This window comes from Mirounga leonina, unplaced genomic scaffold, assembly GCF_011800145.1.
Source record: "Mirounga leonina isolate KUSES-001 unplaced genomic scaffold, KU_Mleo_1.0 Mir_170, whole genome shotgun sequence".
Taxonomy (NCBI): domain Eukaryota; kingdom Metazoa; phylum Chordata; class Mammalia; order Carnivora; family Phocidae; genus Mirounga; species Mirounga leonina.
This window is the reverse complement of record NW_023270433.1, coordinates 1,833,755-1,849,913: the sequence shown is the minus strand read 5'-3', so window position 1 is coordinate 1,849,913 and position 16,159 is coordinate 1,833,755. Positions and strand designations below refer to the sequence as shown.

General features: G+C 64.4%; 2 protein-coding genes across 2 annotated transcripts in view; one reads left to right on the top strand and one right to left on the bottom strand.

Moving 5' to 3' along the window:
- Window positions 1–1,065: 1,065 nt before the first annotated feature.
- On the bottom strand, window positions 1,066–6,105 carry SOHLH1 (spermatogenesis and oogenesis specific basic helix-loop-helix 1). Its single transcript, XM_035016639.1, has 7 exons — window positions 6,024–6,105; window positions 4,397–4,544; window positions 3,898–4,019; window positions 3,715–3,812; window positions 2,431–2,617; window positions 1,871–1,941; window positions 1,066–1,343 (listed from the first exon to the last, which is right to left on the bottom strand). Exons 2-7 carry the CDS (start codon window positions 4,472–4,474, stop codon window positions 1,126–1,128), a joined length of 774 nt encoding a protein of 257 aa, XP_034872530.1. The 5' UTR covers window positions 4,475–4,544; window positions 6,024–6,105; the 3' UTR covers window positions 1,066–1,125.
- Window positions 6,106–6,903: 798 nt separating this feature from the next.
- Window positions 6,904–16,159, top strand: part of KCNT1 (potassium sodium-activated channel subfamily T member 1) — a 64,158-nt gene continuing 54,902 nt past the window's right edge. Inside the window, exon 1 of the mRNA XM_035016562.1 lies at window positions 6,904–7,025. Coding sequence (XP_034872453.1) covers window positions 6,904–7,025 — 122 coding nt within the window. The remainder of the gene's footprint in view (window positions 7,026–16,159) is intronic.

The following is a 16,159-nucleotide window of genomic DNA, read 5'->3' as shown; positions in this document are numbered from 1 at the left end:
CCGCCCCCGTGGGCACCTGGCCTCCCCCAGGTTCCCTCCCCGCAGCCGCTGCCTAGCTCCCCTCCAGCCCCACCGAGGGCTCACACTGCCAGCGCTTCGACCCCACACCAGCTGCTCCTCACCCGTTTGCAGTGCCTCACAGAATGAATGGAACTTTCCGGCTGCAGAGATGGAAATGCGTGCAAGTGCGGGGAGGCAACCTGGGCAGGGGGCTCAGGACTCACAGTCAGGAGAACCTACTCTGCTGGAGAGAAAAAACCCCCTGGCTCCTGGAGCACTTGCTGGCCTGGAGGGTCACGGGGGTGTCTGGAGCCCAGCGTCTCCAGAAGGGGATGAGCAGAAGCATAGTGAGGCCCCGGCCAGCCGGGGGCACAGACGGACACCCGCCTTTGCTGTGGCTGCAGAGTGGTGAGATGCAGGGCAGGGTCAGCCGCACTCGACCATGGGGGCTTGGGATGCCCCTCCCGGTAACCCAGGCCTTCCCCAGATCCCAGCGGTCAGCAGCAGCTGGGACTGGAGCTGTGCCTGCCAGGAGAAGGGTCCAGATGCTGACACCAAGTGGCCTCTGCCCCTGGCCCCCCACGGCCCCTGAGAGGGGAGTGCAGAGGTCCCCACCTCGAAAGCGGAGGCCAGCCTTCCCTCGGGGCCCTGGCTGCGGCGGAGAGCACCATGGCCTCCCCCGACAGACCCCTGGGCCGTGAGAGCTGCACAGCCCAGACCAGCCTTGTGAGAGGTGGTGAGGGGTGAGAGGCGTGAGAGGTGGGGTCCGACGCCTGCTTCTCCGGGGAGCAGGCTGGGAACACAGAACTCTCAGCCCCTGGAGCCCGCCCCAGGCTGCAGGGCTATTTAGGGAGTCCGCAAGGCCAAGAACGTCGCAGAAACAAAACCCCAGGCAGGTGCCCACGCTCTGAGAGGAAGCGGTGCCATCTGCCCAGTGAATGGCGCTGATTACAGACGCTCCGGAAGTCCCGCTTTCTGCAGGAGCGCCGCCCTGCTTTTAATCCTCGGCCTCCACCCGCTGCGGCCCCCCAGCCTCCCCACAGCAGAGCACAGGGGCCGCCCAAACCCAAAAGCTGCTGCCCAGCACCCCACACAGACATGTGAGACACGGGCCCTCCCTGCTGCCTAGCAGGGGAAGAAATCGGGGAAGATACTGTCCACCTCCTCCCGCAGGGCCAGGCTGGGGCAGCCCACATCCGAGCCCCATGGCTCCAGGGGGCCGTCCGGGAGCTCCTGGGAGCCAGGCTCGGGGTCTGTCAGGAAGCCTGGCTCTGCCCTGTCCAGCAGGCTGCTCCTGGCTGTGCTCTGAGAAGGGGCACTGGCACCTCTGCCCTCCAGAGACCCTGGAAGCAGATGGGACACATCAGCCTGGGTGCCTGGGCCGGGCACAGTAGGGTCAAGGTGCAGAACAGGCCCGCCTCCGTCCTGCTCGGCTTGGAAGCCCTTGGCTCCCGAGGGCCATGACAGGTGGGCGAGCCCACTCCTGCTGGCCCTGCTCGCGACCCAGGAGGACCCATCAGAGCACGACACAATGCCGTTTCACAAAACACTAATCTCACAAACATTCTGCTCATCTCCCATCCAGGTGCCCTTGCAGGGAAGTTCAGAGAAAAGCACAGACCCCGAGTAGCAGAGAAGACACAACCAGCTCCACACACCACGCTCACAGACACTCCACACGCACACATGTCCCCTTGCGTTCCCCACCCCAACGACCCTGAAGACCACCAGCGGGGAGAAAAGAGGGGCTCAGAAACAGATAGCAGGGCCTTGGGGTGAGCCTGCTCACACCTCCCCGTTAATCCCAGCCAGCTGCCCAGCCCCTTATCCAGATTGGCTGAGGCCCCAAGGCCTGGCCCTCATCACTCACCCAGCCACCAGTCGGGACCGGCGTTCAGCAAGTAGGACGTCCCGTCTTCCACGTCACATCCCGACACGGACCTGAATGGGACCAGAAGACTTCACCCTGAGTGATCCCAGGTGAACCCACTCCTCGAACCTCAAGAGGAAGGTGCAGAACCTCAAAGGTGGCTTCAGGTTCAGGATGAACGGGGTGCCCCTCCCTCCCCGCCAGACCCTGAGCCTGCCCACTGAGGACGGACTGGCCCGTCCCCCTACCTCTGCTGGGTCCCCCCCACCCCCTGCCTCTGCCACGCTCCCTTCCCACGCCCCAGCTGGTGCACGCTCATGAAACACAAACTCGTTTACTATCAGCCAAAACACAGACCGACGAGGAACATGACAACGTTTTCGGAAACGCATCAGAAAGCCACATGGCGGCGTCTGGCTCAAACGGGCCTGGGCTGGCAGCTGGAGCCCAGGCACAGTGAGGGAGGGGGACAGACTTCCCAGGGGTGGGGGCGGGCAAAGCGTGAGCAGAACTGGAAGGAGGGGTGTGGGACTGCTGTAAACGCCCAGCAGGGCACCCACCTGGCGTCCAGTGTCACGACACAGTCGGCCCCCTCCGCTGCGGTCCCAGCCTGGCCCAGGCAGCTCTGAGCCTCTTCGCTCACCAGGGGGGAGGGTGGCTGCCACAAACGGGGGGGCCAGGGTGGGGGCAGCCTCAGCGCCTTGGAGGGACTTGGGCCTGGGGGCTGGGACAGCAGGCTGCAGGGCTCTACGGCAGAAACGAGATGCGGGTCGGCCTTCCCCACACGGGCAGCAGCCCTCGGCCCCTGCCTGCTGTCCCCGGCACGGGGACCAAAAAGCTCAGAAGCGGGAGGCAGACAGATGACCCGGAGATGGACACCCAGGGCTGCAGTGCTGGGCACCTGGGGCCACGGAAGCTTCTCAGAGAAAACACCTGCTTGGCCTCAGATCAGCCCTTGGGGCTCAGATCTGGAACCCCACCCCATCTGCCCACAGTCCCTACCCCAGCCTCCTCCCTCAGATCTAGCTCCCTGCCATGTGACCTCTGCACCCTCACGCTCTGCCCGTGGCTCCCAAAGTTCTCTGGAGGCCCCGGCTCCACCGCCAGCCCTGGTGACAACAAGCCCCCCCCCACCGCTCCGTGGGCACGTTCAGGCAATCAGAAAGCATCCTTGGCTCCCGGGGCAGTCACGTGCATGGGGCCTAAAGGCCCTCACAGCCATTCGTGCCCAAGGAGTGACAGATAGCTGGGGTGCAGGGTCCAGCACGAGGCAGAGGCAGTCATCAGCAATGCCCTGCAGGCTTGGCTGGCACAGGACAAGGGCCCTGCCCGTGCAGAGCCCGTGACTCACTGGATTACAGAAGGATCAGGAGAGCACCAAGAAGCCCAAGCTGTGTGGGGGCTGCTCAAGAGAGCCGGGCACAACAGTGGCCAGCAGCAGGCACGAGGACGGGACCCGGGGACCCCTAGAGGCCCAAGGTGAAGGAGGACTGGGGGCCTGTCCTTGGGGAGCAGAAGCTCGGACCCTGCTCCCTGGCAGAGAACAGAACAACAAGGACAGGCCAAGAACGGCCCCCCGCCTGCAGCTGAGAAGCCCAGGGCACCTCAGCTGTACCCCTGCCCCTGGTGGCGCCCATTAACCTGTGTTTACCACAGCTGAGGGCAGCACGGAGTCCCCGAGGTTCACCTTGACATGCAGGTGCATCACGATGAGAGAACCACAACAGGTGTCCAACCCTTATTGATAAACAGACCCCCAGCCCCATGCCATCCTACAGCGTGCCCCTGTCCCCTCTCTGGCGAGAACACCGACCCCATCCGTGCTGGGACCTGCCCTTGCTTACCAGGGAGGGCTGGCGGCCCCTCCGGCCCCTCGGTCACCCCTGACGGGGCCTCGCCCTCGCCTGTGCCCGCGGTCACACAGCCGGGAGGAGCCCGTGGCCTAGTGACACAAAGACAGAGGGGGAGCCTGAACGGTCTGCGTCTGCTGCCCCCGCGGGCTCCCCAGCCACCCAGGGGACACTAACACAGTCAGGCCACAGGCTCCCGTGCTGCAGTCTGGGGGCCCTGCAGCGCTCGGACGCGACGCGGCCTGCTGCATAACATCCCTCTGCCACTCGCGCCACGTCTCCTTGGAAGGACCAAGAACCTAAAATGGAAACAAACAACCTAAACGACAACGGTCAAGCAACGCACATGGGAAACCAGGCTGTCGGCTGTCACGGGCTGCCCTGCGGGGGTCCAAGAGGCTCAGCCTGAGCGCAGACCCCAGCCAGGAAAAGCAGAACAGGGAACAGAGGGGATGTGAGGGACTGAAGTGGGGACCGAGATGGTTCCCGGGGGCTCCCGCGGACAGCTGGAACCGGCAGAAGCAGAGAACGCCAGCCGAAATCACAGCCACCCTGGCTGCCCCGCAGGGAGCAAGGGAGGTCAGAGCTGCCCTCCCCCGGGGCGGGGGGGGGGGGGGGTGATGCCCCCCAGCGGCCCCTCCACACAGCGCGACCCGGCGGCCTGAACACCACTCACAGCATGCGGCTCCTGGCTGGGCACCAGGGTGCCAGCAAGCTGCAAGAACTGCACCGCCATCTCCAGGACCGAGGCCATGTCCTCCCGCCGGCCATCAAACCGGGGCAGCAGGGCCCGAAGGCGCTCACAGCTCACCGAGATCCGCTTCCTGCTTCCAGACAAGCAACAGTGTCCCTCAGCCCACCTGGCCTTGCCTTGGCCAGGGGAAGGACCTCAGCTGCCCGAACGCCCCTCGGAGCCGCCCAGGCCCTCCGCTGGTCAGCTCTCCCAACAATGTGAGCCCTTCAGGGTCGCCGGCCACAAGCTACCCAGATGCTTGCGCCAGCCATGGCCAGCGGGCCCTGGACGCCTCCCCCCACGCCCCAACCCCCCCCCCCAGAGACCCCCGAGGCACACCCTTGAGCAGCCCAGGACTGCGGTCAGAGAGGGGGCTGCAGAGGTGGGCCCTGGGAAGCCCCTCCCTTGGGTTTTCTTGCTCAGCCTGCCGCGTGCTAACTGCCCCCTGACTGCATGGCCCCTACATCCCCGTTCCAGCTGCCCACACCCGCGTCACAGCCACGAATCTGACGTCCTCGGCCGCCCCCGCCACAACGCCGCTGCAAGCCCGGGACCATCCTCCACCCACCTGCGCTCCCTCTCGCTGAGCACGTTCCGCGGGAGGCCGGGGCCCGAGCCCGAGCCGGAGCCGGAGCCGGGGCCGGGAGGCGCCGGGGGCGCCCTGAGCGGGCGCGCGCCCTGGCCGTGCTTCTCACTGCAGCCCTGGCCGCTGGCTGGGGAAGAGCCGCTGCCCAGGACACGCAAGGGCGCGGAGCTCCGTGAACCCCGGAAAACGCCGCAGGACCCAGGGGCCCTCACGGACGTCTTTGGGGGGCCGCCGGGGCAGGGGTGGGGAGATGCTGGACAGGGTCCCCGTCGGCCCTCCCTTCCCCCACAGGGCCTGAGGCCGGTGCCCTGCCCCAGGGGTCCTGCCGGGTGGGGGCCTGCAGCTCAGGGCCCCACCCCGGCACCCCTGAGCAGAGGCCTTCCACCTGAGCCCCGCCAGCGCCCCCAGGTCCTCACCTGCACCCCCCAACAGCAGCCTCAGGACCCCGGGACGCCATGAGCGCAGCCGCACGGAGGCACCCACACGCCGGGACCCCCAGGCGCCCGCCCCACGCATGCGTCTGGCCGGCTCCGCCCACTCACGTGCGCCCCTGCCCCACGTGCCCCCTGCCCCGCCCAGGCACGTGCCCTGCCCCGGGCCTCAAAGTTTCTCCCGGCGGCGGAGTCGCGGTAAGTGGCGGCCGGAGTCTGGCCTGGCCTGGGTGCCCCTCCCGGCTCTTCCCGGGGTCGGGGGTCGGCCCGCTCCCGCTCGGGGGGGGGCCCTCCCTGGGACCCTCTGTCAACTGGGAGGCAGGGGCCCTGCCCGCGGGGAGCCTGGCTGGGGAGGGGGCCGCAGGGGAAGGACTGCCCCGGGAAGGAGGGGCCGGGGCTGGAGTGGCGATCTTCTGGGCAGGGCCGGGCAGCCGGGTCCCCAGCCAGCGGACCCGCGGGGGTGCGGGCGCTCCCGGGCGCTGTCACGCGGGCCAGGCGTCGGGGCGCCGGCGGCAGGTAGGACTCCCTCCCTCTCCGGAGCAGTCTGTGTTACCTGCGGCCACAGGTGTGGGCGAGGCGAGGAGACGGGAGTTTCTGGAGCCCGGTGCGCCAGGAGCCCAGCTAGGGGCTGCCGGGGGAGAGCGGGAAGGCCGGTCTGAGAACTGCTGGCGAGAGCGGTGGGACTCAGGGGTCGGCGAGGGACGGCTGGAGGATGCCCACGTGCCCCTGGAGGCCCGCAAGTGCGCGGTCCGCGTGCGCCTGTCCCCGGAAACCCGTCCTCTTCCCAGGCGCCCCGCCTCAGTGAAGCGCCCCCCTCCCCCAGGAGCCGGGGCGTGCCCACAGCCCCAGCACCCCAGCGCCCGAGGGCTGGCCTGCCTGCCTCCGCACCCCTGCCTCTGGCCACGCCTGGCCCTCTGCCTGCCCTGCGCCCTGGATTCTCGCCACCCTCTCAGCTCGCTCCCCGGGGGAGCGCTGCTCAGAGCCCCAGGGCCCCGCAGGTCTCTGGGGCGCTCGCTGCCAGTGCTCTAGCGGTCCGTCTGCTCCTCTGCTGGACCTCCAGGGACGGGGTGGCGGGGCGTCCCTGGGAGGACTGAGCCCCTCCCTCCAGGGGCGAGGCGCCCTCTGGCGCCCTTGGGGTTTCCAGCGTTGAAGCGCTGCCTCCTGTCTCTCGCGGTTACGAGGGTTCCGAGCGCCGCGGTGGGGGCGGGTCCCGGGTGGGGATGCGCCGACCCGACCGTCCCCCGCCCGGTCCCCCGCCCGGTCCTGCGCCGCCGCCATTCCCGGCGCGGCCGGCAGGGGGCGCGCCCGGCCTGGCGCCCGAACCCCGACCCTGAAGCAGGCTTTCTTCTGCTCGGAGAGGGAAAGTGCTGTGTTTCGGAGCAAAGCGAAGAAGCTTTTCCTTCGGCCCCGGATCCGAGCCGCTGCCGCCGCGCATGCCGCTCCCCGACGGGGCGCGCAGCCCGGGGGGCTCGTCCACGGGGTCGTGGCCGGGGGCGCGCGGCGCGGGCCACACCAACCGGACCTTCGTGTTCGACGACGGCCGATGCGCCCCCAGGTACGGCCGATGCGCCTCTCCGCGGGCGGAGGGACCCCAGGCCCCGCCTGCGCCCCCTCCCAGGACCCTTGCACCCCAGAAACCCCCGGGTCTCCGAGAGCCCCAATCCCAGGTCCACCTCCACGGCCGCACCCGCGAGCGCCCTTCCCCGCCTACGGTGGGGACAGGAGAGCCCCACAGGACCCGGCGGCGCGGAACGACCGGCAGGTGCGGAGGGCTGGCGTCTGTCTGCCTGCGCTCTTAGCGTGCAAGTGGCCCTAGCGCGGCCATTTTTAGGTCTGAGGCTCCAGCATCTCCCGGGCGCAGGGCCTCCCAGCACCCACCCCCCCACCGAACCTGGAGGAGGGGTATATCAGGGTGCACGCCAGCAGGGGTGGCCGCGGCACCCCAGTGGGGCATGGCAGCAGGGGTCGTCCGCAGGGAAGCGGTGTTCAAGGGCCGTCCTTCCCAGGAAGGACCCGGACCAGGGTGTGGGAGGCAGGCGCGCTGTTACACAAAGGGCAGGAGTCCTGGCTTTTGATCGTTTGGTATTTTGGCTTGTCATTTCTCTTTCGGGTCCCTGTTTGCCCCGCGGTCTGGAAAGAGGGCCAACTGATATACAGCTTCTAGGTGGCTTGGGAGCCTGGCACGGGCGGTCGGCCACCTTTCCCCATAGTGTCCCAGGATGCCATGTGTTCTGTACAGCCAGGACTGCACGGGGAAGACAGAGTCCCAACGGACCGGCTGGGTTTTTGTCCCAACCCAGGGAAGGTCAGGCTGGGTGGGGAAAGGGAGACTGAGTGAGGGCCCCCAAGAGAAGGTCAGGCCAGGTGGAGAGCCCACAGGAAAAGTCAGCCTGGGTAAGGACCACCCCCACCCCCCACTCCCACCCAACAAAGGTGAGGCTGGACTGGAGTGAGAGCAGCTACGAACAAGTCTGCTGGGTTAGGGAGGCAGGCTTCGGCTGGGAGAAGCAAGACCTTTCTCGGGTGGAATGAGGGCCTGGGTTGGGGAGCTTCTGCGGGCAGGTTCCTGCACCCAGCTTCACAGCAGGGGCGGCTCCAGAGTCCAGGGGCCTGGCTTTGCTCCCCATCTGGACCGTGGGTGCGGCTCTGTCTTGAGAGGTGCTGCAGGATATCAGTAACAGTGCTGGCGTTCTGGGCAGAGGTGGGGTGGTGGGTACCCCTGCCTTCTGCTGGCAGGGGCCGGCCCCAGGCTGTGAGGTCAAGCACCAGGGCTCCTGGGGAGGGCTCCTAGCTCTCTGGGCTGCAGGAATCTTTACCTTGGTGCCTGGACCCCAGGTCTATCCCTGGGAGGTGGGGTCCCAGGCCCCAGCCACCCCGTCCGATCAATGGGCACTGCCCTTTTTATCCTGTTGCTTCCCCAGGTACAGATGTCACTACCCTGCAGGTGACAGTTGTGATGGAAGGGACAGAGGCCTGGGGAGGCCTGTCCTGCCCCAGAGCTGGCCAGTGGTAGCCTTCTGGTCCGAGCTCTCTGGCGTTTCCCAGAACTGCCAGTTCCCCTCAGCCCTGCCGCTCCCCACTGGGGGCTGGCGTGGCACCCTGTGGGCCATGATGGCAGAGGGTGCAAAGATCCGAGGCTGGCGTCCTGCTGGGGACGTGCCTGGCAGGAAGTCTCGGCCAGCCCTCCAGGCCCATATTAGGGAGCGGTGCCTGCAGGGCAGCAGGAAGTGGTCCAGGCCCCGTGGGAAAGGTTCTCAGGGCCGAGGTACAGCCCAGCTCTGGCCGGCGCGAGGGTGGCCTCCTGGTCTAGGGGATTGGAGGGGACTCGGGTCTGCCTTCTGCCAGCAGAGTCTGCAGGAGCAGCTCAGACAGACAGAGGTGAGTGAGAAGGAGACAGAGGTGGGGGTAGCCACTGGGAGCTGTGCTTCTGTCAGAGGCAAGTCGGGCGTGACCTGTGTCCTCACGTCCCGCTGCGCCACGGCCTCTGAGTGTGCTGGTCTGTCCGCCAGCCAGCTTGTCCGCACACCTGGGTCTGAGTGACCTGTGGGGTGGCCGAGTCGGGCTCTGTGGCTGTGCCTTCCCCTCCCCACGGAGGGTCAGTGACTAAGTGTGAATTCTTTCACGAGGTTTCTCCCTGGGCTCCTGGAGGACGCAGGGGTTTGCAGGCTGGTCCGGAGCGCTGCCTGCCTTCAGGGAGGCAGTCCTTGTCTTCTCTCCAGGCAGGCCCCCAGGATTTCTGCCCTGGGAACCTCTGCCTGGGTGTGTCCGGAGCCTTGTGGGTGAAGCGGGCTACTGGCCGGGTGTGTGCGTGCCTGAGTGTGTGTGTGCGTGTGTGCATACACGCGCATTCTGGTAGGAGAGCGGGACAGGACAGGGCGGGGGCACCCGGAGTGTGGAGGGGGGCCCTGCCTGCTGCTGGAGCGGGAGGGGATGATGGGGGTGCACGGGAGTCTCTGGGGGGAGCTCCGAAATGGGTGTTGGCTCAGGAGCAGCACCTGATTACCCAGGCATTTTTAAAGCTGTCTCGGGAACTCTTTCGGGCCTTGTGTGTGTGGGTGTTCTCCACATATTCACCCGAGATCTTTTTCCGCCCGTGGAGCCAGGGGCCTTGCCCAGGAGGTGAGGCTCATACTAGATGCTGGTGAGTTCAAAACGTTTGCAGGGGATGGAGGCGGGGCTGGGCCCACTCCCCGGACTGGAGTCCCTGAGAGGCCTTCCGGAGAAGTCGCTGTGTCGTCTGGACCTTCCTCCGTGCTGTCGCTCTGGGCTGTTCTGTGTGGGGCAGTGAGGTCTGGAGGCCTTTGGACAGGCCAGCCACCCTAGGCGCCAGTCTTGCTGGCCCGCGATATTGCCGGACGCGCTGACAGTGACTGGACCGGGGCTCCTTGCCGGGGGCCTCAGCTGGTGCTGGTCTCCTGAAAGGAAGGGCAGCCACCGTGTCCTCGCTAGTGCAGGGGATCCAGAGCCTAGGGACCCAGCTCCGGGCTGCTGGGCGGCTGCAGGAAGGGGCCGTGGCTGGGACCCGAGCAGCGTGTGAGGTGGTGCTGTCCGCTGCCCCCGCCCCCCACCCGTGGCTGAGGCACAAGGGCTGGCGTCCTGGGGTGCTCCTCTCGTCAGCTCTGTCCCTGCCGCTGGAGCCGTCACGGGGGGACGGAGCATGAACTCCTGTCTCTCCCTAGGGGTCAGGGCCGGAAGCAGGTAGGGGAGCAGGTGGAGCTCAGCCTCTGCGGGAGCACCTGTAATCGCTGGGCTGGGTGGTGCAGGGCCAGCAGCAGAGGACCTGTGGGTCGTGGGAGTGGCAAGGCTCAGGGAAGTTGAACAGCCTGTCTACCGCCGGGCCAGATGACAGCCCGCTCTCCTGACTGCACCTGTGGGGACCCTGGCTGCAGCTTGGGGCTTGCGTCTCTGGTGACAGCACAGCTCCAGGCCGGCAGGGCTGACAGCCTGGCACGGAATTCCTGTGGGGGCCCTTAGGGTGTTGGTGGGGACGTGACCCTGGAGGCGTTGGCAGGGCTCAGAGGACAGAGGGCAGGGGAGCCAGCCAGAGAGTTGGGTTCTCTTAGATGCCGAGAGCATGAGGCTCTAAGAGCCAAGGACCTGCCAGGAGTAAGGTGTGACATGTGGGCAATGACATCCCCACCTGAGGATGTTTCCAGATGAGGACACCTCTGCAGGTCATGCCAGCCTTCAGGGGCACGCAGTGTGGCCAGCTCTGTGGGCTGAGCAGGGGCCTGGCAGGGGTAGATGGGGCAGCCCTTCTCTAGGGGGAGCCCCCCTGCCCTGCCATGACAGAGGGGATGCCGCATTCCCACCTCAGGCTGGCTGTCCTGACAGGTTCCTGAGGGCCCCCCACATCCCATGTGTCCAGCTGGAGGGCAGGTACTCGGGCATCTTCAGCCAGAGGATGGGATGCAGCTCATGGGCAGGACCAGCTAAGGGTCATGGGTACCCAGGGAGTGAGTGCTGGGCCTTGCCATCTGGACACGGACCCACTGCCTGACCCTGAGTGACCAGGCATGCTAGGTCCTCCTAGGGGTGTGCAACGGGGGGCTTTCTTGAGAGGTAGGCCCAAGCCCAGGTGGGCAGGCAGAGTGGGAACTGCAAATCCCCGTGGCTTCTGCCTCCCCCTGCATCCTCGTGGGTGGACCTCGGGCTCAGGGAAGGCCAGTGGTGGGGACAGGGCCATGGGCCCGAGACCCTGAGTTCACACCACTACCAGGCCCTTCCTGCCTGCCCTCTGGGTGTGCTCGGTGTATGGAGAAAGCTACTGTGAAGTGTCTGTTTGGATGACTCTCCAGTTTGAATTCAGTTCAACGATGTGTTCTGAGCTTTCACTTTGGAACTGGACACATCCGGGAGACGGTGGGGAGGAGCCATCCGCGGCGTTGACTCAGAATCCCCACCCCTGAGGAGAAAGGGTGGACATTCCCCAGAGGTGCCTGCCAGCCTGCTGCTGAGCAGCTTGAACAGCTCCAGCTTTTTAATTATTGTGCAGAGGAAGCACTTAGCTTTTCTGTTGTGGTCAGCAGAGAGATGCGGCTTTCCGCTTCCCTGGGCACCAAGCCTGGCTCTCCGCTGCCCCCCACACCCGACGATGCTGCAGTGTCTTCAGGGCTCTCCGTCCTGAGCAGGGATGCGTGGGGGTGTGCTCACACCCATAGCTATGCACACGGGCGTACTCACACACACGTGCACACGTATGCGTGCATGCATCCTTCATCCCCAATTCCTCTGATGAACGTGGCTCCCCAGGCTCTTTGGGAATTTTGAATCGAGTGTGAGCCGTGGAGGGACATGTCATAGGAGAGAGACCATGTCCTTTAGCCAGAGGAGCTGCCACTCACCGCAGGCCCTGGGACAGTCCCTTTGAGCACTGTGAGCAATCGGGACCCCTACAAGGGCCCTGGGGGGAGAATGAATGTTTTCCCAGGATGCCGCACGCCTGGTGTGAGGAGAGGGCTCTTCTCCCCAGAGGCCTGCCCAGAGGTGGGCCCAGGACGAGGGCGAGGGGACTGGGGCTCCGGCCTGGGGATGCTGGGGGCAGGGGTGGTCCTGGCCTCCTGGCCTCCAGTGACAAGTCTCCTGTGACGTGGGCTCCTCGTGTGGCATTGTGGGCGAGACGTGGCCTTTCCCCCAGCTGCCACCCCTACACCGAGGTCACCACACAGTGGAGACAACCCATGCATGGCCTGCAAGCTGGGAGCTCAGAGAAAACGTCCTCTTGGGAGGTTCTTCAGGAGTGGAGTTGTGCTGTCTTTGATGTGGAGTCCCCAAAAGGGCAAAGGCTCCAGCGTGACAGCCCCTCTGCTCCGTCATAGCCAGTGCATGGCTCCCAGCGACTTCTCTTGTGTCCACAAGGCGCACACAGCACGAGAGCCCACCTCATGCCCTCCCCACTCTGGACATTCTCAGACCACACGTGGCCACCAGCACGTGACCGCACTCGACTCTGTCTCCCCGACGATCAGCGAAGTGGAAAGCGTTTCCACATATAAATTGGCCGATTTTTGTGTGTTCTTTGGCCTGCCACGTGCCTATCGTTCGTCTTTCTGTGCCCGTGTGTCTTTCCTCCACGACCTGCGGGAGGTCCCGCAGGTGGCCCGGCCATGACTGCTGCTGCCGGCGGCTGTCCCTGGGGATCGTGGTTCTGTTCTCCGCTCCATTCCTTGACGTGCTCTGGTCTTTACGTACTAGATGCCTTCTCCACGCCAGACAACTGTTCCCTGCATCCTGTTCCAGTCTTCTCCTCCGTGTGGGGCCTCGTGTTTGCCGCAGCCTGGCCTGAGTGCCTGGGTTCCAGCACCGACCCTGCCAGGCCAGGCGCACGTCCCCATGTCCCGTCAGTGCAGGGCAGGGGGGAGGTCCACTGTGCCCGCCACCCTCTGCACGTCCCCAGGTCCATGCCGCATGTCCTTTCTCGTGCCAACCCCAGGGCTCCCATGGCTGCGGCTCAGTCTGGGTAGCCGCAAGACCTGTCTTGGCTCTGGTTGCACGTTTATTTTTCGGTCTGAATTTTGGAAGCAATTTGTCATGTTTTGAGAAATTGACCACGTGTGTTGATGGGAACTGACTGCCACTTTGGGGAATGGACTGCTGAGCCATTGGGAGCATGACCTCCTTTTCCCACTAGAGACGGCTTCCAGCCGGCGTCCAAGTCCAGTGCGGTCTCCCCCATGGTCCCATCGGCTCCGGGGGCTCGGGTCTGTGTGGCCGCCACGAGAGGGATCTGCCCGAGACGCTTGCCGCTGTGTTATTGTTCCCGCTCCTGTCTTGTGGAATGCGCTCAGGTGGGGCCCGGTTATTAGATGCTTTCATTTGTTCTAATAGTTTCTCAGTCGATTCTTTCGGGTTTTCTAGGCAAGTGGTTGTGCTGGCCGCACACCATTAAAGCTGTGTGTGTTTCTTTTCAGGGTTCGTTCTTCTCGCTCTTTTCTTTGTCTTGTGGGCCGGCCAGGACTCCCGTCATGGCGGGCAGACTGGCATCCCCGTGTTGGCCTCGATTTCTGGAAGATTCCTCTTGTTAATTAAGTTGGGGATGTTTCTTCCTACATCTAATGTATCAGTGGATTTTGATTCTTAACAAATGTTTTCTTCCGTATTTGCCAGTGTAACCCAAATGGATTTCCTTCTTGAATTGTTTAGTATAATGAAATACATTACACTTGTATTAGATAAACTCTGTTTGATTTTCTCCGTGCGATGTTAATAAGCTACTGGATCCCATTCGCTAACAGTTTATCCAGGTTGTTTGTATGTAGAGTCTTAAGGGAGACGGCCTAATGTCTGCATTGGTTCTGTGCGGGTGTGATTTCAGTGATGGGTTTGGGCCAGCCTTGGGAAATAAGCAGAGGAGCTTCCATTTCTTCCTGGGCTCTGGAACGGTTTGACTGAGGGGGCAGACCTGAGTGTAAAACCATGAGGGCCTGGTGCCTTTGGTGGGAGGAGCAGGTCTTTGACTATTTACCTTCTGGTAGTCCTTCCAACTGACTCCTTGAGCACCAAGGGGGTGGATGCGAGCAGGACAGAGAAGCAGAAATCCCTGGCTCTCGGGGATTCCCCTCACCACCCAAAGGCAGCAAGCACATCTGCTGCTAAACAGGAAGGCTTCAGCATCAGGCCAACCTGGCTTCCCACCCCGGTGGCCTCTTCCTAAGCTTCAGGACCTCAGTGAAGCTCCTCAGGTTCCATGAGCCTGTGGGTCCTCATCTCAGATGATAGGCATAGTGAGTCCTGGCTCCATGCAGTTTGTTTTCGGGACCCATGCCACCACCCCGCAGTGCTGCCGAGGCTCTCCCTCCCGCAGGGTTGGAGGCTCAGGACACATGATTACACGTGCACTGGACTGCTGAGGGGGACTTCTCTTGCTGTGCACCAGGCTGCACACATCCAGTCCCATCCCTGGCCTCTCCGGCTGGATCCCACAGGTCAGCATCACAAATCCCAGCTCCCCAAAGGGGCCTCCAGCTGACCTAGAGAGGGCAGGATGGGGTGTTGGCTGTCCCAGGGACGCTCGGGGTCAGAGCCTTTATCCCCCAGAACTTGGCCAAATGCGGGCCAGCCAGCCCAGAATTAAACACTGATGCAGACTAAGCCATCTTGTGCAGGGGTTATGCCGAATGTCTCATACTCACCTCCTTCTTATGCCTTTAGAACCAGCCTAGGAGGATGGAAGGCACCCTCACTTACAGATGAGGAAGCTAAGGCTCAGAGAGGGCTGGTGACTCCCCTGGGGCTGCCCAGTGTGAACTGATGGGACAGGCCTGAAGCACGCTCAAGTCCTCAGGACCCTCGGCTGCCGCCTGGGCCTCATGCGTTTGTGTCCACGGGCCCTGAGAGTCCCCGGACGGAGCAGGGATGCCCCCCGCCCTGCCGAGGGGCGGGGGAATGCTCTGCCCTGGTTCCAAGGGTTGGCAGGTCTCACGGAGGGGGCTCCCCATCTTGTCCTGAGGGCACATGAGGGCTGGGCAGATGGATGCCTTCTTTGGGCCACCAGACTACACAGTTCACGTAGACATCAGCAGTCCTTTGGTGAGACCATCACAGGAGATGTAAAGATAACCAGCACGGTCTCGGGCTTCCCAGACTTTCTCCCTAGCTCCCTCAGGTCAGGCAAGGAGAAGGGAGCGGGAAGTACACTGTGTCTGGGCAGCCAAGCCAGGGTCCTGTTCCTGCCCCACCTGGACCACCTCAGCTGTGGCAGGGATGGGGGGACAGCACGCCACTCCCATGTGCCCAGAAGCTCTCAGGGACACACACGCCTTGGGGCTTAGGGAGAGGTCTCAACCAGACCCCGATGCCTCGGGGAGCGTGGCTCAGCCACGGGCACCTTTCCAGGAGACCCCGGGGGCTCCGGCCCTCAGCCAGCACAACAAATGGCCCTGGGCTTTCAGCTCTGCTGGGGGAACAAGGAAGGATGCCAGGAGGCCTGTGGGGTGTCCGTTCACTCACTCGCGTGTCCAGTGTCCCAGCGGCACCATTAGGGATGAAGGGCAGCGCACCCTTATCGCCTGCCCCAGGGGTGTGGGGCCAGGCCTCCCAGCTCCTGGTGCACTTCCTGTCCCCTCCCCACCCATGTCCCCCCTGGAAGCCCCTGGAGCTTCCAACCTCTGAGCTCTTCCATGGACCCTGCCAGCTCTGGGCCTTGAGACTGGGACAGAGAGAAAACCCAAAGCAGCTCACACCGGGGAAGGAATCAGGGGCACCCATGCCTGGGGAGCCAGCAGTCTCTCGAGGCTTTCAGCAAGAGAGGGGCAAAACGGAGAAGTTACAGCCCCCAGCCTCTGGCCACGTGGTCCTCCTGCCTGCCCGCGCCTCCCCACAGCCCAGCCAGCTTGTGACTAAGGAAAAACATGCGGCCACACTGATGCAATTAAGAAAATGTTATTTTTCAAACGCTGCCAGATCCTCGGGGTTGACCTTGTAACCTGGGAAAATAGCATGCGGGCGTGTCGGGCCTGCGCCTGCCACTTGCAGCTTTGACCTGGGACAGTCCTTGAGAAGCTCTGACACCTGTGGGATGGGGGTGCCGAGACCCCCTTGTTGCGTGTCCAGGGGACAGAGAGCGTGGGACGGGCCCTCGCTGGGGGCTCAGGGAACGTGCCTGCCCCTCCGGGTTTGAGGAAAGAGGAGGGTTTCTAGGCTCCCGCCCGCCCAGAACCTGCGTGGATCTCGTGCTCCAGGTGAGTGCTG